The 21,981-nt window shown below is 41.0% G+C and overlaps 2 protein-coding genes across 3 annotated transcripts; one reads left to right on the forward strand and one right to left on the reverse strand.

The window, feature by feature from the left end:
- The first annotated feature begins 6,737 nt into the window (after nt 1-6,737).
- LOC101474260 (C-C motif chemokine 20) lies at nt 6,738-8,179 on the forward strand. The gene is made up of 4 exons (XM_004542460.3): nt 6,738-6,846; nt 6,967-7,078; nt 7,568-7,645; nt 7,772-8,179. The coding sequence occupies exons 1-4, from the start codon at nt 6,765-6,767 to the stop codon at nt 7,884-7,886; spliced, it is 387 nt and encodes a 128-aa protein (XP_004542517.1). The 5' UTR covers nt 6,738-6,764; the 3' UTR covers nt 7,887-8,179.
- A 9,486-nt stretch (nt 8,180-17,665) lies between these two features.
- On the reverse strand, nt 17,666-18,699 carry LOC143413455 (uncharacterized). 2 transcript variants are annotated; one of them, XM_076876566.1, is made up of 4 exons: nt 18,547-18,699; nt 18,303-18,411; nt 18,097-18,171; nt 17,666-17,969 (listed from the first exon to the last, which is right to left on the reverse strand). In XM_076876566.1, the coding sequence occupies exons 1-4, from the start codon at nt 18,617-18,619 to the stop codon at nt 17,906-17,908; spliced, it is 321 nt and encodes a 106-aa protein (XP_076732681.1). In that variant the 5' UTR covers nt 18,620-18,699; the 3' UTR covers nt 17,666-17,905. The 2 variants fall into 2 exon arrangements, with proteins under 2 accessions (XP_076732681.1, XP_076732680.1); XM_076876565.1 differs by having other exon boundaries at nt 18,303-18,414; nt 18,547-18,698.
- Nucleotides 18,700-21,981: the final 3,282 nt, after the last annotated feature.

A 21,981-nucleotide genomic window follows, 5' to 3' on the forward strand; every position in this document is an offset into this window, starting at 1 on the left:
TGTTCTTAATTAAAGAAGAAAAACACTCGTAAACAAAAAGGCTCAAGAGCCCGGCCTTGTGTGTAAGCGTGATGGAGCGCACAAAGAGCCAGGCTCATGACCTGTCCTCCTACACGCTCCTTCTCTCAGAGACCCTGGAAAACGAATCACTGCTGAGGGGCTTGAAGCTTGAAGAAGTAAATTCTTCAATTTATATCGACCCAGTCTGGTTTTCTCTCCTCTGTCGTCCATTTTAACAACAAAAGGTGAAGCAAAGACTTGCTCCATCATGTTCAGTCCTTGTTTAACACGTACAAAGGTAAGCTGTGATGACCCCTGTTGAAGACCAGCCACAAAGAGCACTAAATGGCAGGTGTTTGTTAGGACTTTTTTGGGGACTCTCCGTATGTGAGACTTCATGTGTGAGTGTGTGCGTGCCTGCGTTTGCAAGTATGTGTTTGTGCGAGCCGGTCTCCATCTTGCTTTTGTGTCTGCACAGTTGCTACGCCGAAACCATCTCAAAGCCCTGTGTGGCATCATAATGGACCCAGGAGGAGCATCTGGCACTTTGAGGCGGCAAAAACGATCTCCCCGCATCGACCTGCCACTCTTCCCCCACCCGCCATAATAACGTTTTCACGTTTCATTCTTCGCCAGGCCCACGATAGAATGCGCAATCACAAAGGCCCAATTAGCCGAGAGGGGACCACGATTTCGCTCGGGGACCAGCGAGCCAATCGCATCGGGCGTCGTATGGCGAAGGCCAATGGGGCAGCGGCACAGGTGGGTGGGACATGGCAGCGAGGCGGAGGGGACACGGTGACATGGATGGAGAATGCTCCGTTGTTTCTGGTCATTTGTGTCACCAAAGTTTTGATTGATGACGGTCGAAATGTTTTTCCCACTCTCCCCTGAGAATCGCAGCTTTCTCGAGGGGGGTTTGCACAAAGATCCCCCGGCATCGAACCCCTACTTTACGTTTGGCCCTTAGCCCTACGCCACACACAAACACACATCCTTACATGCTTTTTTGTTCCTTGCGAGGCCCCAGATGGCTCCTGCCCACACATGTGTATTGTTGACCACTAGATACAGGCGCTTGTTAGCGTATGAACGCATGAGAACCAGCATTTAAAGACATCCAGAATCGCCAAGTGTCAAACAGCGATGAGGAGAGCAGAGAGAAGAGGAAGAAATTTAAGCAAAGTACATACAAAGTAGCCAAATGTAAATTTGTGCATGTGCGTGAGAGTGTTAAGAGAAAAGCCCGAGGGACGGTAGGTGTGTGGGCGGCTGAGAGAGATGAACAAAAGAAGCAGGGAAGAGAGATGAGGAGCAGCGCATTGCCAGTGAGGATTTGATTGGGTGGGTGGGTGGTGGTGGTGTATGTGTGCGTGTGGAGGGTGGGGGGTGGCTGGGTGTTGAAAAGGGATCTTCCCTCAAAGCCTCTCTAAGATATTCCTGGAGCGAGCTAAGGTTTCATTTGGCTTGCAGTCCTACACAGAGTGCTTACATCGCACTGGGAGCTAAAAACATTTAATATTCACAAAACCAGGCTGATATTCCCAGGGCTACATGACAGTTAATAATCAGATTTTCTAAATCTGTATGGTGCGAGCGTGTGTGGTTGAACTCCTTGGGTCGACAGAGCATCATTAGCATGTCAGAGGTGTTTCGCTGGTACCCGGTTTTCTCCATGACAGCTGCTAGTCTGGCGAATTACTCAATTCGTGTGTGGATGTGCGTCCGTGTCCACGCACACGTGCGCTCAGTATCAACAAAGGAAGAAGCGAACAGAAGGTTTCATCAAAAACACCAAAACACCAAAAGTGTGTGTGTGTGTATGTGTGCTGTGCATCATGTGCTCACTTTGATGACTGAAGAAATCTCCATCAGCATCTTTCTATGGAGTGTATATGTGTTTGTGCGCGTGCATGCCGCGTGTGTTTGTGTGGTGTGTTTGCATGTGATTGCATAAACATGGTGTCAGAGTGATGAGATGTTCCCTCCATCCATCTGTTCTGCTGGCATTTACATCTTAAGAGGGCTACAATAGAGGAGAGACAGATAGGGGAAATGCAAGAAAGCGAGATAAGTAGTGCAGTGACGAGATTCTGCAATATTGTTGGTTTTTGTTGTACACTCTTTAGAGTAAATACACACTCCTGGGTCACCTGTAACAGCTCTCTGGTTCCATTCTGAAACCATCTTTTAACACGGTTGAGGGTTTCTAAGTATTTGCGAGAAGCCGTGTATGAGTGAAGCTATGGTGTATCTTCCTGTGGATGTGGTTGTTTTGTTTTTTGTTTTTTAGTGTGCATGTGTGTTTTTGTATGAGTGTATGCATGTACAAGAGACAGAGAAAGAACTCATTGTTCCCATCCTCCTTATCTATCGTCCCAGCCGAGAGCCCGTGCTGTTTCCCCCCTCAGCGATATGACCCGGCTCTGATACCGCACGCCCTCGTCTCCACAGATAACAGACCACCCTAAAAATACTCATCTTTCTACCAACTTACTCGCTTCCCCTCTGTTCGCTTCACCTCTTCTGGCTCGCTCTATCCTCCGGAGTCTCCCCAGCCAGGAGTTAGCTTCTGCCAGACTAAAATACCTCTGGGCGCTTCCTAGAGTCACAGAGGTCTTCTAATTCTATATTTTCCCCCCTTTTCATCTTCTACTACTCATTCTATTGGAGGCCGTGGATGTTGCAGTGTTGGTTTGAACAACAAAAGTGTAACTCAGACTGTTACATCACAAGTTTTCTTATAATTTTCCACAATAATTCCTCATCTCCCCCCGCAGCTACTTCAGTCACCCACAGTCTGGACACACGGGGCAGATGGCATGTAGGAGGAAAACGATGAGGACAGAATCTGCCGGGCTCACTTAATTACACATGAAATAATTTACCATAACGCAATAAAATATTGAAGAGTGCATTGTTTTTTTCGTGCCTCACGGGTTCGACAGTCTGGAACGATACTAATTATGATGATTTTTTGAAGATCATGCCACAGCCAAGAGCTTTGGGAGATTTTTTCTTAATCTCTCTGCCGATTCTCTCTCTGGCTAAACTCATCTCTGCTGTGAAGTGCTTTTAAGGATCCTGACAATGCCCCCTCTCCGTTGATTCGAGGAAGTTCTTTTTTGCTCATTTAAAATGCTTTTATTCCAAAGTACTTTGGCACGTTTGACATTTGGGGTTAGAAAAGCTGCCGTTTTGTTCTTTGTGTGTGTGTGCGTGTGTGCTCATGTGTGTGCTCACGCACGTGTGTGCATGCATCCTCGCCCTTCTTTCGGCCTAAACCCACGCAGGTGACCAGAGGGGGCCTTGTGTGGGTGGACAACTCAATGGTGACCCCCCCCCCCCCCCCCCACTCCCCGTCCCCACCACCACCCCCTTACCCTCTCGTCTCTCCTCCCTTTCTCTCTTTTCTTGTCCTCCGTCCAACAGCATAAGTTCAAAACGAAGGAGAGGGGCCTATGAGGAGAAAAAGTCTACTTCACACCCACTCTAAAGCAAACAATCACCAAAGATACATCTATAAAAAGAAGATGATGCAAGAATATATATATATATATATATATATATATATATATATATATATATATATATATATATATATAGATAGATAGATAGATAGATAGATAGATAGATAGATAGATAGATAGATAAATGTGTGTGCGTGTGTGTGAATGTGTGCCCTTTGACTGTGAAGCAGTAGTTTTATGTATATACAAGTGATAAAGCATGACTAATAACAAAAACTAGCTGAGCAAAAAGTTAGTCACACTGAAAATAATCACAAACGATCTTTATCTGCATCTCATTAAATTGTTTCTGGTTTCTTTGGATCCCAATTAGCTGCTACAGAGGCAGCAACCATTTTTCCTAAGGTTCACATAACTAACCACTACTTCACAGAGTAAAATAATAACAGCACTTTAGCAAACAAACCAATAATATAAGAACCAAACAGAAAAATGAAAAGGGCAATACAGGAAACAACAATATAAGGAAGGAGTTACTTTATTGAAAAAGATGGTATTTACAGTGATCCGCCCACAAGGAAATTGCTAAATCCTCTCTGTGACACAGTGTTGTTTGAATTATGTGCTAGTGTCACTTTTTCTGTTCACTGTAGCTGCAGAAACAATGCTTCAAGTCACATAAAGCAAGCATTTTCAGTGAGAAACACTCTGTACTACCTGTGCAATGGCATACAGTTGTATGCACTGCCTATCAAGTATTTATTGGAGTATTTAGAAGGTGGAGGCAGATAGTAAGAGCTGTTAAAAAGCAACAACCAGTTAGAGGTGGACTAATAGTTCGCATGGCGCCAAAACACAAATCTACTTCAATACAATGAAATACAGTAGTTAATATTTTCGAGCAAGAAAACTATTTCAAGGTGTAACATTCATCTGGATCTTTTTAGGCTTAAATAATAATCATCATCCTGGCATTTCTGCATTAACTGGTTACTTTTCTCGATAATGTGTAAAAATAAAATAAAAATATAAATTTATAGATGAAAGACTATTAGAGTGATTTCAGGCAAACAGCTGACTGGGTCCTTAAAAACGATGAGTAAATTCTCTGTAATAAAGACGCAGTGCGGCTGTAACCTCACAGGAAGGTGTTTGTTTTTCTTTAAGTGAAGGAGACAGGACGGCAAGAGGCTGTGTTTTATGTCGGATTAGCAGGGATTAGGCTGTTAAACCAGGCGTTGCTGAGTTAATCATGCCACCTTTCCCTTTATCAGTGCGTGCTGCAGATTTCACACGCAAACGCCTACATGTGTAGAAACAGAGAGGTTAAAATAGAAGGTGGGATGTTAATGAGTTACCTTAATTCTTGTGTTGATTTGAACCTGACTCATTTTGATTTTGATATGTAGGTGACTCCCACACGCTTTCTTTTGGTACCGTGAGAGTTTCTTCATTTCTTTTACTCAATGACACAAATAAAAATTTGCTGAGAAAAGTTGCTTGCCCCACAACATGTTTTATATAAAAAGAGAAAAGAAAAAATAAAACAAACAATTAGAATTTTACAAATACAAGGCAATTCTTGTTGGTGGTATGAAAAACAATTGTACTGCCGTGGCTAGAAAAAAAGTGGCTAGATTTGCTTTATTTCTATTTATTAAATCTTGCTGGGCATCCATCAACGGGCCATGACCACAGTGCCCCCTATGGATAAAGGGATAAAAGAAGGAAGCAAAAACTGCTGGAGGACACCAACAAGCGTGGTCCGTGCATGTGTGATGCTTTAAATTAGATGTGTGGGTCAGCCTGCCAAGTAGGAGGACAGCAAAGGTTTCAAGAAGGGCAGGAGCTGTGCAAGTCATAATGACACAAAGCTCACAAGAGTCAGAATTAATTTAGGATCACAACTTCAGGCTTCAGATGACTTCTCATCTGTCTCATCAGACTCCTTATAAAAGCTATCAGCATGCATAAACAACAATGAAAATAAATACATTTTAGGCATTTTGTTCTCGAATTACTGAATTACTTTATGCTCTAAGACACATAAATTTCAGGGGAAAGAAAATGGTTACCATGAAAATGACTCGTTTTCATAATTACTCCGTGATGATGGACATGAAAAACCAGCCTCTGGCAAGAGCACATGAGTTAATCAAACAGCTGACAGTTGACTCAGTGAGACTCTGAAGACTTACTCAAGTAGCGGTCCTCTCTATAGATGCTGTGTCAACAAGCATTTATGCTTCTGAAGTGTCCTTGAGCAAGGCCACAGATTCCTATCAACAGCACTGGATATAAATGCGTGGCTGGCCTTCACACTTCTGATTTCCCACTGATAAAGGCCAATCACGTGGAGTATGTGGTGCAAATAAACTCATGTTGATTGCAAAACATTCATATTTGTCCCTAAAAAAAAAAATACTGTAGATATCAGTATTTTACTGTAATGGAGCTGTTTATTTTTACACGTACATGTAAACAACCTGTTTATGCTGTTTTTGAAACATATTGTATACTTATTGTATGTGCTACAACTTGAAGCTGTTGCACCTATCTAGGTCAGCTGAGCGAGATCTGAAATTGTCAGCTTTCTGCAGACTAAATAGGTCATGTTAACCAGAACCAGGGGAAGGGGGCGGGGAAGTTTGACAACCTTCACATACACTTTGAGTTTTCACCACAAAACAATCCCAAGATTGCTGATAACATCAAAAACCCAAGATAGACAACCGCTTCAAGCTACAATGTGAAACTACTGTACGACAAAGGCTATGGCAGTCATGTTTTGGTAGGACTACAACACGCTATGGGAATATCGCATGTGAGTGTCACGTGCATTCGCATGTAGCCATGTGGCCATATGCACTCACACATGAAGATGCAGCCATGAAATCAAGAGAAATCAAAGTAAAGCTAAGCTATATAACGATTCAAATCTGCTGTGCCATATATGGAGAACTTCACTGCACAACTGTTCAGAAAGAAAGTTTAACATGCATATGCAGAAAGTATAAATCCATATTAGAGCCAAAGGAGATATATGAACTAACTGCATCAGAGCACCAGGCCCATATCATCCCACATAAACAAATCCTAGCATTGCGTAATAGCATGGTACATGCCTAAATTGGTAATGAAGATGCAAAGTTGCAGCATGATGCAACAGTGGGCTTCCTGTCCTCAATTTAGGAGCCACAAGATGCAAAAACATCAGTAGTGGAAAAAGTATATATATATGTGCAGAGACCATGTATTCAGTGAGTCCCCGGCCACCCTTTTTGCACTGTCAACATGGCTCCGAGAGGTACGATCACCCTGACGGCCCTTCTCCTCTGCTTCATACTGGGGATACTTTGTCCAGCTCCAGCTGAATGTAAGTTTATTTTGTTGCATTTAACTTTTGGTCAGTTAATAATGACAATATCACATAACGACTCAAAGATGACATGTTAATGATCTGGTGCCTTTGCATCTGTGTCTGTGTGTGCATTAGGTGCCCGTGCATCCTGCTGTACCAGCTACAGTAAGACGCCCGTGTCCTTCAATCGCATCAAGGGATACAGAGAACAACGTAACTGGGAAAACTGTCGCATCGAGGCAATCATGTAAGACTCTTCTAAACCATTCAACTTTGCCTGCAACCTCTAAATTACTCATTATAATACTTGACTAGAACAATCATAGCAAACATTGCCAAACATTTGCAAGTGGATTGGTGGGGACTAACAGGGTGGATTGGATCTATTCCAAAATATTCCAAATACATTGGTAGTTTTTTGTGGCGAGACGTATTAAAGTTATTTCTGCAGATTTTTGTGGAATAAAAATAAGACTTTTATTTTTAACATTTTAATGTTGTTAAATCATAAATCAAAATTTAATTAAAGTTGAGGTTGTTCTGAATCAGTCTAATCCAACAAAACTTATATTATAAAACCTAAAATCCTTAAATTGAGTTATTAAATTATTGAAGCAGCGACTCTGGCATATGATATTATTTATCATATACCAACACATATACATGCAGCATAAATGAATACGCTTCAGTAATATGATACTCTGTGTTACTCTAATGATGTGTCTCGCTGTTATAGTTTCTACACGGTTGCAAACAGGCAGATGTGTGCCAATCCGAAAGCTGAATGGGTGAAAAAACTCCTTGAACAACTCAGGTATGACATGCTTACTCACTTTAAAATGTCAATTAGGGGCTGTTTAGATGCTCACCTGAAGATCTGTAAAAGCATAAAAAGGTTTGTTTTTGGCATTTCACATGTAAGAACTACTTATTTTTTTAGCGCAAAACTGAAGAACATGTCCAAGGGTGGCTCAGTGAAGAAAACTGGAAACGCTTCAGGTCGTGATGGAAGTGGATCTGACCTCACTGCAACAGAGGCTTTCACTGCTTATTAGCAAAAACCAGGTGTCACCTTAGACAGCTCGATGTAAAGAAATCGCCATGCAGAATTAGCCAGTGTGCCTATACATTTGTTATAAAGATACTCAAGCATTTATAATCAAGTTAATGCTGAGGGCACTGTCCCTTGAAAAACTGAATGTGTAATGCCTTTGCTTTACTTTTCGCTCTTAACTTCTTCAGCCTCAAGTCTAAATTCAGTACTCCTGTATTAAGACTGTATTAAGAACAGATTTGAGACAAATGTTGTTGATTATTTGTTCATTCTCTCAATAAATTTTTACAATAACATCTGTTTTGTTTCATTCACTGCAACAAATCTGCTGCGTAAACAAATGAATGAGGTAAAATATACATATATTGCATTTCAGACAAGTAAATGAATTTATTTCAGGGTAATGTAACGCTGTTGTCTACATTTCTTTAGTCAAATTGCAGCTAAAATCCGCCATGTCACTTTCACTGAATGGATTTTAAAGTTATTTGAGTGACTTTAGAACTTGTTAACCAGTTTCACAAAATATTTCAGGTAACCCAACCATTCATTTAGAGAATATTTTCCAATCAATTAATGAGTTAAGTTAGGAACACTTTAAGCACTTGTACTTAAGCGTTGGATGGTGAAAACTTGATGAGTAATACTGATCTCTGAGCTCATGTAAATGTATGACATGGCTGTTAGGGAGGCAGTTTCCTGTGCTATTTCAGATTAACACCCCAAGAGGTTGGTGTACCAGTCATGCAAGGTGACACACTCCTTTGACTGAATATGCACTGCAGTCACTTAAAGCACCCACTAGAGGGCAGAATGAATCTGAGAATAACACCATTGTCTGCTGCGTCATGAGATTTTGATAGTCTGGCTACAAGGACATGAACATTTTTTGAAATGCTCTATTTACAAAAAATCAAGGCTCTTCTCTTTTTCAAGGTCTATGCCTCACAAACAGAGAGAAGTCAGAGGAGTTTATATCCACAATTTCATTAAACCAGTTGTTATTAGTCATGTCTTAAAGCTACTTTGCTATGAGCTAAAAAAGGCAATTAGAATAAGAGCGATTTAAAGGAATAATTTGACTTGTTTAATGTCTCTTCAAATATCCACCTCACATAAATACTAATTCAGGGTTGCATATACACCATGAAGCTAAAAAGAAGAAGAAGAAAGATTGCATGCTTCAGGCGCACAACAGCACTCACCTGTTTTTAGTAGATTGACAAAAATGAGACATGGGAAGACACACAGCAACATGAAAAGGAGGAAGCATCATGCTTTGTGGTTTCTTTTGCCAGAAGCTCACTAGAAGTTCGCAGTAGGAGAATGACTGTAAAGACTGAAGTTAATCCACTACAGAACAACACTTTGAGAGATCTGACAGAGCCCAGGCTTAAATGCTTTGGAATAACCTCAAGAAAGTCACTGACATCCTAAGAAGATGGCTGATAAGTGGTTCAGGAGGGAAGAATGATGTCAAATTGCTTACTTCTTCCATCAGCAGTGTAACAGCTAGTATTGCATTCAAATGTTGGGTTTGGTGTGTTCTCAAAGCATCACTTCTCTGTTTTATGGATGTGTTCAGTGAAGTCAAGTAAGGGAGTTGTAACCGAGCAAAGAAAATCAGATAACAACAAGACTGTGGATACATGATGGGATCAGTCATTTCATTTATGAAAAACACCATAAAAGTCTCAGCTGTATTACTCTTGTCATGGAGATATACGGTGTGTTTGAAAAGAGCAAGCACATACCATAAGCGGAAATTTAAATTAAAAAGGCAAAACAGAAAAAATTAACATCACTGGTTATAAATATACAATAGAGATGAAATTAGAAAGCATTTAAAAGTATTTCAAATTAAAACAAATGTCTGTAGTCCTTTCTATTCGTAATAAAGAAGGATGTTCTCTATGAGCTGGAGTTGAGAGCAGTCTTACTCCTCTGCGTGCGTGCCTGTAAAACACACATACAGTGGATAATGGTTAAAACAAGCTTGTGGTATACTTAGGCAACATTATATCCAAAGAAACCAATAACTTCTCGAAACAGGAAACAGGCTGAGATAAGGAGGCATACTCACTCTAGCTCCTTGATCTTTTCATATACCCAGTCTTGTTTCCAGTGGCTGCAGACTTCCCCTTCTGTTGTCTCAAATCCGGGTGGAGAAAAGAAAAAAACTCAAACTTGAGCCCATATTTTTCACCTGGCTTACTTTCATAAACTTGCTTTTCCAACTGCATCAAAATTATAAATGTAAAATGTTTTGATCATGTCTTTCTTTGAAATAAATAAGGAAATAAATCTTACATAACACAGGGTGGGTTCTTCCTCTGTGATGGGATTGAGACTGACCTCTTTGCTGCAGTCACTTGTCTTGATCTCTGTTTTTAGGAAACATTAAAGCTGTTCAATATTATGAAAAGTCCTTGCATTTTCTGACAGGTAATGACAGCCATAGCAGAGAACTGTAGTTACAACTGTAATGTAAATTGTAACAATAATAGTCTGATGAGAAACTTACCAGAGACCGCTTCTGATGCACAGCTGTATGGCTTCTGTATAAGCTGATCAGAGGATCCTGTAGGTGGAGAAAACTGATCTTCTTGAAGCAGACTTGTAGCTTTTATCTCATGAATGGAGAAAGCAGGCCATACTGACTGGGTGAATTCCGTATTAGTTTTTTCTATAGTGTCTGTTTACATCAGCGTGATGGACAGGATGACTTGGATGACACTGCATTTCCGTTTGATGTGATTTCATTATGACTTTGACAGAGGACTTCAGCACTCGTGTTTGTGACTATTACTCTTATTTTGTTTTTACATGCAGGACTCAGTTTGCTGTGGGGGATAGGGGATTTACATGGGAAAAACAAAAACATACCCCCCACCTACGCTTTTAACACAAACCACACTCTGATTACGCACATAAAGTAAATAACGAAGTGACAAACTGACTGCAAAGACATCATCCTGCCCTGTAGGAGGGGAACTGTGTTGCTTGTACTGACTTGGTAAATGGGCTGGTACTTATAAAGCAGTGCATCCCCACTGCAAACAGGAAGGTGCTAAGAGCTGATCCCTGATGTAATCCCAACCCCGCTTTGAAACCATCCGTTATTCCTACTGTACACCTCACCACTGTTTCGCTGTCCCTATCATCTTTTTTTTTTACTCCTTTTAATCACATTTTAAACATATGTGAACATCTTGAGGTGTATATGTATGTGTGTGTGTTTTATTTGTATCTGTTCCATTTCGAGGTAGTGTGTAGAATTTTATTATATATATATATATATATATATATATATATATAAAAACACCCAGCATGCCCCTGCGGGCGGTTTATCCTTCAAGCTCGGGTCCTCTACCAGAGGCCTGGGAGCTTGAGGGTTCTGCGCAGTATCTTAGCTGTTCCCAGGACTGCGCTCTTCTGGACAGAGATCTCCGATGTTATTCCCGGGATCTGCTGGAGCCACTCGCCTAGCTTGGGAGTCACCGCACCTAGTGCTCCGATTACCACGGGGACCACCGTTACCTTCACCCTCCACATCCTCTCGAGCTCTTCTCTGAGCCCTTGGTATTTCTCCAGCTTCTCGTGTTCCTTCTTCCTGATATTGCTGTCATTCGGAACCGCTACATCGATCACTACGGCCGTCTTCTTCTGTTTGTCTACCACCACTATGTCCGGTTGGTTAGCCACCACCTCCGTCTGTATCTGGAAGTCCCACAGGATCTTAGCTCGGTCATTCTCCACCACCCTTGGGGGCATCTCCCATTTTGACCTCGGGACTTCCAGGTTATACTCGGCACAGATGTTCCTGTACACTATGCCGGCCACTTGGTTATGACGTTCCATGTATGCCTTGCCTGCTAGCATCTTGCACCCTGCTGTTATGTGCTGGATATATATATATATATATATATATATCCTATTCATGTAGCCCCTTCCGCCGGGGTTACTTGCGTAGTAGCATTCCAACAACGCCCTGTTTTCGTCTCTTGCCCACCGATGCCTTCTTGTTCCAGTAGCCCACTTTTCGTCAGGGTGCCTCAACACCTGACGCGGACCTTGTTGATCCGGGCGACGTCCGAGCCGGCATGCCTTCATATTTATCTGTCTCGCTCATGTCTGCGGTAGGCTTGCTTAGCATAGGGGGTCTAGCCTTAGGACCCTTACTGGATACAGACGCCCCAGGCAGGAATCGAACTTGCGATCCTCTGTTCCAAAGGCGTGTAGTCTAACCACTACGCTATCCAGCTGCTTTGGTGTCATGAGTGGTCCCCGTGGTAATCGGAGCACTAGGTGCGGTGACTCCCAAGCTAGGCGAGTGGCTCCAGCAGATCCCGGGAATAACATCGGAGATCTCTGTCCAGAAGAGCGCAGTCCTGGGAACAGCTAAGATACTGCGCAGGACCCTCAAGCTCCCAGGCCTCTGGTAGAGGACCCGAGCTTGAAGGATAAACCGCCCGCAGGGGCGTGCTGGGTGTTTTATATAACTAAACACCCAGCACGCCCATATATATATATATATATATATATATATATATATATATATATATATATATATATGTCATTCGGACTGGAGAAGTGTAGTCGGATGGTAACAAAGAGAGGGAAGGTAGTCAGAACTGAGGGGATTGAACTACCAGAAGGCAACATTGCAGACATAGAGGACAGTTACAAGTACTTGGGGATCCCACAGGCGAATGGGAACCATGAAGAGGCCGCTAGAAAAGCTGCAACCACCAAGTACCTGCAGAGGGTCAGGCAAGTCCTGAGGAGTCAGCTGAATGGTAAGAACAAGATCCGGGCCATCAACACGTACGCCCTGCCCGTGATCAGGTACCCTGCTGGGGTAATAGGCTGGCCAAAGGAGGAGATAGAAGCCACTGACATAAAGACAAGAAAGCTCCTTACCATGCATGGAGGGTTTCACCCCAAGTCCAGCACCCTGAGGCTGTACGCTAAGCGGAAGGAAGGGGGCCGGGGACTGGTGAGTGTCAGCACCACAGTCCAGGATGAGACAACGAACATCCAAGAATACATTGGGAAGATGGCCCCAACTGACCGAGTGCTCAGTGAATACCTCAGGCAGCAGAAACCCAAGAAAGAGAAGGGAGACGAGGAACCAGCATGGAAGGACAGGCCCCTGCACGGTATGTACCACCGGCAGATAGAGGAGGTGGCTGATATCCAGAAATCCTACCAGTGGCTGGACAAAGCTGGACTGAAAGACAGCACAGAGGCACTAATCATGGCAGCACAAGAACAAGCTCTGAGTACAAGATCCATAGAGGCTGGGGTCTATCACACCAGGCAAGACCCCAGGTGCAGGCTGTGTAAAGATGCCCCAGAGACAATCCAGCACATAACAGCAGGGTGCAAGATGCTAGCAGGCAAGGCATACATGGAACGCCATAACCAAGTGGCCGGCATAGTGTACAGGAACATCTGTGCCGAGTATAACCTGGAAGTCCCGAGGTCAAAATGGGAGATGCCCCCAAGGGTGGTGGAGAATGACCGAGCTAAGATCCTGTGGGACTTCCAGATACAGACGGACAAAATGGTGGTGGCTAACCAACCGGACATAGTGGTGGTAGACAAACAGAAGAAGACGGCCGTAGTGATCGATGTAGCGGTTCCGAATGACAGCAATATCAGGAAGAAGGAACACGAGAAGCTGGAGAAATACCAAGGGCTCAGAGAAGAGCTCGAGAGGATGTGGAGGGTGAAGGTAACGGTGGTCCCCGTGGTAATCGGAGCACTAGGTGCGGTGACTCCCAAGATAGGCGAGTGGCTCCAGCAGATCCCGGGAACAACATCGGAGATCTCTGTCCAGAAGAGCGCAGTCCTGGGAACAGCTAAGATACTGCGCAGGACCCTCAAGCTCCCAGGCCTCTGGTAGAGGACCCGAGCTTGAAGGATAAACCGCCCGCAGGGGCGTGCTGGGTGTTTTTTTTTTATATATATTAACAATGACAAAGAAATATTTAATTTTGACACCAATCACTAATCTTAGTCTTCCCTTTTCTCTGGTGTTGACAGTTATGTTTATTATAAGAAAACGGGAAGGAAAGCGGTCCTAAGGCTTTCCACCAAAAACCACAGATTCCTGAGTGTCCTCTAATCCAAATTTGGTCATTCCATCCTCCGTTACTTGTCTGAACTTGCTTAGTAAGCTTTTATGATTTCAATAAGTAAGAAAGATTACAAAAGAAGAGTTGAACTAGATCTTTTTCTTTTAAAAATATAGGATGATTATCGTACCTACAGCATTAATTTGCTCATATTTTAACTACGGTGTTTATACTTACTAATGAATGAATTACCTTATACTCAAAGACACATAATAGGAAAAACATTTGCCATGAAAATTACATAAATTGCTCTGTGAGGCTGGACATGAATAAGCAGTTTCTGGCAAGAGCATGTTTATTAACCAAGCAAAACCTTCAACATGTATTCGAGTAGTAGTCTTCTCTATAGCTGTCTCCACACTGTGTGAACAAGCATGTGTGCTTCTGAAGTGTCGTTGAGCAAGGCTATGAATTCCTTTCAACAAAAGTGGTAGTGATGTGTTGCTGGCCTTCACACTCCTGATTTCCCACTGAAAAGGCCACTCACATAGAGCATGTGGTGCAATTAAACTCCTGTTAATTGCAAAACATTCAGAAACTCTTGTCTAAATATTGCAGAAGTTAATGTCAGGTGTTAATTTTGCATCTATTAATTAACAACTTGTTGTTTTTCATATAAACTGTATGCTAGAAAGCATTTACCACTTGAAGATGCTGCAGTTGTGTTCTCCCCTTTTGGCACACTAAATAGGTCATGGTAACCAGGGGAAGGGGGCGGGGAGTTTTCACCACAAAACAATTTCAAAGTTACTGGTGATGTAAAACATCCTGACAGCAGCTTTATGCTACAATGTCAAAATATTGCATGAATAAGGCTATGCCAGTCTTTTTTTTCTTTTGTAGCACTGCAACACTAAAAGACATTATCATGTGTAACAAATTGCATTCAGGTGTAAATGTAGCCATACACACTGAGAGATAAAGTTGCAGCCGTGTGCTGAATTTTACTGAAATATGAACTGAATACATACATGTCTAAATTGTAACCAAGGTGCAAAATATGCAGTATTGGTTGCTGTGATACAACACTGGGCTTCCTGTCCCCAGTTTAAGAGCCACAGGCTACAAAAAAAAGCATCAGTAGTACAGTGACTCTTCATATATATGTACAGAGGTCATGTCAGTGAATGCTCTGCCACATTCGTATTTTGTATTGTCAACATTGCTCCAAGAGCTATGGTCACCCTGATGTCCCTTCTCCTATTTCATACTGAGCATGCTAAGTTCAGTTCTGCCTGCCTTTAACTTTATTTTGTCACATTTAACTTTTGGTCAGTCAATAATACCAATATGATTGATGTTTATGATGTCCTGTGGGTGCATGTGTGTGTGCATCAGATGCCCACATGAGCAAAACACACTTTGCAAGCTACAAGCTGAAGCCAGTGCGTTTGACCTGTATCAAGGGATGCAAAATATAGTGATGACTACCATATATATCATGTAATACTCTCTCTTCCAAGCCATCCAACTTTGCCTGCAACCTCTAAGTCTCACTCTATAATATTTGAATATAATGGTCATAGTATGTTATTGCAAACAAGCAGGTGTGTGCAAATCTGAAAGCTGAGTGGGTGAGGGAAACTCTGGAAATACTCCAGTATGAGATGCTAACTCACATTTAAATATCAATTAGATGTTGCTTAAGATCTCTGCAGGCATGATCAATCTAAATAAAAAGCATTTGGTTTCTGGGATATCACTTGGGAGAACTACTTATTTTTTAGTTTAAAACTGGTCATGTCCGAGGGTGGCTCAGATGGAGGTAAACATCAGTGAAGAAAACTGGAAATGCTTCAGCTGGTGATGGACGTTGTTATGAAATCAGTTTCAGCCGGTTCTTTTTATTCCTCGGGCATCCAGAGACGGCACCGGAACTCAGTAGTCATTTCACAAAACCTTTATTCATCTTCATTTAAGCATGCATCTTCTAGAAGGGAAGACATGCAAGGCCGGTGTCCCTCTGCAGATCTTCACTGCTTTGTCTGTGAAACACAGTTTTGTAGAAGTGACCCCATCATAAAACCCTCATGGTGTGCTGGAAACTCTGTGTCTGTGTGTGTATGCACGAGCATGTGAGTGCCTGTGTGTGCGCATACCCGTGTGTCTATGTGAGTGCAGGTGAGTGACTGTGCATGTAAGTGTGGGTGCGTCATAACAGTCAAAGCACTGTGTGTGTGTCTCTGTGTATGTGACTTCCTGCCGGTCATAAAAGTAATCTCCTCACCCAAGCTACACCAAATTCCTCTACACAACAGAGAAAACAGAGTTAACATATTACAAACATTGAGGCCCGCACCCAGGTCTCCCCTGGGGAATTTCCACTCAACAATAACTTCTCTTTTTCTTACTTTCACAGTTCAAAGTGGGGGAGGGCCTCCTAGAAATCTACTCCTAAATTCATGACACACTCAGGCCTTTATTGCATCCAGGGCAGTGTCAGCGTCTCTACAATAATTCTACACCCTACCTAACACATTTCTAAACTCTCAAATAAGCTACGTACGCATATCTTCAACGTGGATATTTTTTCTGTATAAAAGAGGCTTTCCTTAACAGCAATTAGCAAAAAACAGACTAAAAAATTTCAGTTTCCAAATCTTAGTCTAAAAGAATCTCAAGCTTGTGCCGTCAAGTTAACGCTGAGGATATTATCTCTTGAAACTGACTGACAAACTGTGCTTTACCTTATCTTTTACTTTATCCTTTAACTTCATCAGCCTCAGACTTAGTACTCAGTATCAAAACTGAGAAGAACAGATTTAAACAAATGATGGTGCTTATTTGATCAGTCTGTCAATAAATGTTTATATGAACATCTGTTTTGTCAATGGATTTGCTGCGTAACCAAATTAATCTCTTAAAATATACCAACTGCATTTCTCACAAATATATGAATTTATTTCACAGCAGTGAAACTCTGTCTATGTTTATCTAATCAAACAATACTCTATCACCATAATGTACATTTAACAAAGAAAATCATGTAACGTGCAATATCCTTAGTTCAGATGGAAACGCAATCATTGATTTAGGGAATATTTTCCAGTCAGTGAGTGACAGGAGATCCATAAATGATGCAGATGGTGTGTATTTTACTTGTATGACACTACATGAGCACATTGTGTACACCTGAAAGGGTTTATCTGACAAGGTAAGTCCCTCAATGAGACACTTGTTCGACTGAAAGAACATGGCTATCAATCAAAGCACCCACTAGATGGCAGGATTAATCATTAAAACAACATACCTTAGTCAGGTACATCGTACACCTTGGTAGTCATTACAATATGTTTAAGGTGCATAAAACATTTTGAAATGATCTGCTTCTATGTATCCATTTAAGTTAATCTGTTTATGCTAATCAAACGGTAATAGTTATATAGTTGTTGTCCATCTCTGTCTGTCTGTGTATCACGAGCCGTGGGGGGACTATAAGCACTATGAATGTAATAAATAGTTCCTGATTACTAATACGAACAGTAACATGCTCACATATTTGGTGTCTTCTCAATGAATATGTTCAATAAAGTCAGAAATGTTAATTATAAGCTTAGATTTAGACAAGATTAAATTTTATAGATAAATAATACAAAACCAGATAATTGGCAAGAATAACAAAGACTGTGGACAGATGACAGGATCAATCCTTTTATTTATAACAAACACCATATCTCATCATGTCTCATCATAAAGATGTGTCTCTGCACAGAGCGAACAACTATCATAGGCAGAGAATCATAAAGAAAAAGAGACAACAGAAAAAATAAATACCGCTAATTATAAATATGACATACAGATAACATTAGAAAGCATTTTAAATTATTTAAGATTAAAACAAATGTTTCTAGCTGTTTAGAGTGAAGAGGGATGCTCTCTATGGGCTGGAAGTTGTAGTAGTGGTAGTTTTGAGAGCAGTCTTCCTTGCTCTGCGTGCATGCCTGTAAAAAACACACACGGTGGATAATGGTTAAAACAAGCTTGTGGTATACCTCAGCAACTTCATGTGCAAAGAAACCAATAACTTCTCGAAACAGGAAACAAGCTGAGATAAGGAGGCATACTCACTCTAGCTCCTTGATCTTTTCATATACCCAGTCCTGTTTCCAGTGGCTGCAGACTTCCCCTTCTGTTGTCTCAAATCTGGGTGGAGAAAAGACAAAAACTCAAACTTGAGCCCATATTTTTCACTCGGCTTACTTTGATAAACTTGCTTTTCCAAGAAAATGTTTTAATCATGTCTTTCTTTGATAAAACAAGGAGATAAATCTTACATGACAGCGTTGACACAGGGTGGGTCCTTCTTCTGCATCCTGTAGCCAATGATTGGAGCTGTGATGGGATTGAGACTGATCACTTTGCAGCAGTCACTTGTCTTGGTCTCTGCTTTTAGGAAACAAAAACAGAATTTCAAACATTTCTTTACAAGTAATGATAGTCATAGCAGAAGACAGTAGAGTTAAAACTATAGTATAAATATAAGAACAATATTGCGGAGGAGTCTGACAGGAAACTTACCAGCGGCTGCGGCCACTAACAGAACCCCGACGAGAAAGGCCTGGCATGCGAGTCTTCTGATGCACAGCTGCATGGTTATCGCGTAAGATCTTTCTGAGGTTCTTTGCAGCAGGTGACCTGTAGATCTTGCAGATGAAGTCTGACTCCCTGCAGCAGACCTCTGGCTTTTATCCCGTTGAAAAAAAGAGGAATCAGGCCATACTGACCGGATGAATTGTGTCTTTCTTTTTCTACAGTATCCATTTGCATCAGGGTGGGGGACAGGACGACTCGGGTGACACTGAGACTCTCATTTCCTTTTTTTAAATAAATTTCAACACCACTTTCGCACAGGAGTTAAGAAATCATGTTCATGACTTTTTATTTTACTTTTTTTAATATTACCTAAGTAAATAACAAAGTGATGTGCATTGCAAATATTATAACACACACCTGAAGCAATCCAGTGATAATTATTCTGATCCTATATTAAGGCACACTATGTCCACTTAAAGGACACTTGGTAATCTTTGTTTATTATTAGTATTACTGTTAACAAGGTAAGCAAGAACGCAGTGTGGATAAATTGAGTTGGTGGACATTTGCATTTAGATAACTGTTATCTTTAACTTCAAATTAAAGTTGACAGTTTTTAATCTTTGTCTAATAATCAGGCATTAATAAGATTTTAGTTAAATCTGCTGATTTAAGCAATTACGCGTCATATCATGAACGCCACTTGACACAATCTCTATCTTCATTTTTATCCCTCTTTTTTTTCTGATGCTGACAGCTATTACAAGTACAAGGAAAAGGGAAGGAAGCATTTCCTAAGGGTTCCACCACAAACCACAGATTTCCGAGCCTCCTCCATCCAAATTTGGTCATTCCGTCATTTCTAAGTAAAGCTACATGTCTGAACTTGTTCAATGATCCTTCAAGATTTAACCAAGTAGGAAAAGTTAAAAAAAACAATGCAAACCTATAACTATATTTTTTCTTATAAAATGATAATAACATATTCAAATTGGAGCATTTATTTACTTTTATTTGAAATACCAATTTTTTAGTTAAAAGCTTTTATTGCAAGCAAAAGAAGAACGAATGAACCTGCTCGCCGTAGCTTTTATTAATATTAAATAATGCGTTGGATATTTTAAATGTTACATTTTAATTTGAAATTTCTGTTCATTAAAGATTACCTGTCTTAAAAGGGAAGTAAAAGGTCTGTGGCCACTATTTAGGCAAATCTGGTCAAATCTCTAACCATAAATTCATGGCAAAGACTTCACCCAAAGTTAAGCACTTATTTGCCTTGTGAATTAATATAAAATTGCGCTGATTGTAAACAGGCTATATTTAATAACTTTTCTAACTATGTAAGTCAGTTGACAGTGACAGGCTTTGGCCTGTGGTTCATGTGTAAGAAACAAAGATCAAACCACTAGTCTTTTAATTAGGAGATTACTTGTGAAAAAAGAATTCAGATTGTAGTATTTGTTTTGTATTTCAGAAACATTCATTAGAATCTGATATTCAGATATCCCCAAGTCTAATCTGCTCAGGGAACCACTGTCATTGTTATAAATGAAACAACTGCTTTCAAATACAGGTTTTTATCATTTCACAGAAGGTCCTCTGTCTGCACTTCCTAACCTTCAGTTACCCCCAATTCACTTTAATCTCACCAAGCTGTCATTGTAATGTAGCCTTTATTACACAAGGACTTTTAGATTGCTGCCTAATGTTCTCACTGTTTAAGGCTCAACAGATCACCGGCCCATCGCAGACCTAAAACAGAGAGACAGACAGCTACATTTAGAACAATTTAGACTCACCAGTTGACCCAACAAGCATGTCTTTGGACTGTGGGCAAAACCAGAGCAACCACAAGAAACACACAAAGATGGAAGAAGAAACGGCAAACTTCACACAGAAAGGCCCATCTGACTAATATGACACAAAGTACTAACCACTGCACCACTGTGTGGCCTGAACATATTAACCATATAACCGTGACACGGTTATATGGTGACACGGTGTCACTAACAAGAATATTGAGGTATTTTTTAATGAAATGAATAAATGCAATGGTCTCAGTCTTGAGTTATCCTCAACAGACATAGCTGTATAAATGCTTTAAAATGCTAAAAGATATTTCCCCATTTACCTTTAACATTTAAAGTGAAATATTATGAGATCTCAAACAGCTACAGCACAAAATGCGTAGCATGTCATCTCTTCATTTACTGGGTTTGGTAGCAGACTTTTGAGATTAAGAGTTACTAAATATGTGAAAAGTTCTTGGCTCTGTAACATGCTTCACAGCACAATGACATCAAGTCACAGTAATGTCAGCTGATGGGATACTTCACTGGATCTGGTCATTTTCAATAATGTTAAAAATACTTGTCAAAGGAAAGCAGAAATGATAACTCACAATGAGGAAGGAAGCATGACCATAAGAAACTGAAAAAGACAGGTTGTATCCAACACCACGGTTCCCAATCTAACAATGAAATCCACTATTTCATTATAGGTGTCACTGCATGTGATCATTCAGGAATCCAGCCAGACTACTATCTGCTGTGCCATATCTTTATGGGCTACAACTTTTGTTGGAGCTTAAAACTTCTGTTTTAGGTTAATCATAAGGAAGCAGCCCCTGAGTGGAGTTGAGTCACCACTGACATTTCCAGAGATTTAAAAGAAACAGGAAGGACCACAGTGCACTGGCAACTTCACAACAATGCAGTCCTTGAGGCGCACTTTCCACAGCTGCTGAAAAACGCACAGAGAAGCCTGACTTCCAGAAATTACTCTCTGGACAATGTGACAAAGACACTGTGAGGCACATAAAGTTGGGGGCAGCCACACAATTATTCAAAAACTGCTTTATCAGTCCCGAAACTAACAGCACCATGTGGCACCTCATCCCACATGTGTTTCACAAGTATCTGTCGGTGAATTTACCAGCAGCATTGTAGACGGGTGGCATGACTCCCCACTGCTTGCACAGAGTGGACTGATATTATGGCAGGAAATGTCACAAATGTGTGTTTAGCCAAAAAACAAAAAGTACTTAGATAATAATTCTCATGTAAGATCAAATACATTGAGTTCAACTTCAGGGATTTCAGTTTGTCCTAAATAATAAAGCACATTCTTGAATGGTGGCCACAGACCATTACCCTTTCCTTATCCCTGCTGAGTGACGTTGCGCTTGATGCTAGTATCCTTCTCAGTACTGGTAGTAAGAGATGGCATCGGCAGCAACACAAGCAAACCAGCTCCTTCAGGATGGCCTGTTCATATGTGCCATTTACAGAGGTGGAAAAAGTACAATCTTTCTTTACTTAAGTAGAAGTTCAGACACCTGGATTTAGAAATGCTCCAGTAAAAGTTGAAGTACTGAAGCAACTCTTTACTCAAGTAAAAGTGAAAAAGTACAGGCTC

This window comes from Maylandia zebra, linkage group LG18 (genome assembly GCF_041146795.1).
Source record: "Maylandia zebra isolate NMK-2024a linkage group LG18, Mzebra_GT3a, whole genome shotgun sequence".
Taxonomy (NCBI): Eukaryota; Metazoa; Chordata; class Actinopteri; order Cichliformes; family Cichlidae; genus Maylandia; species Maylandia zebra.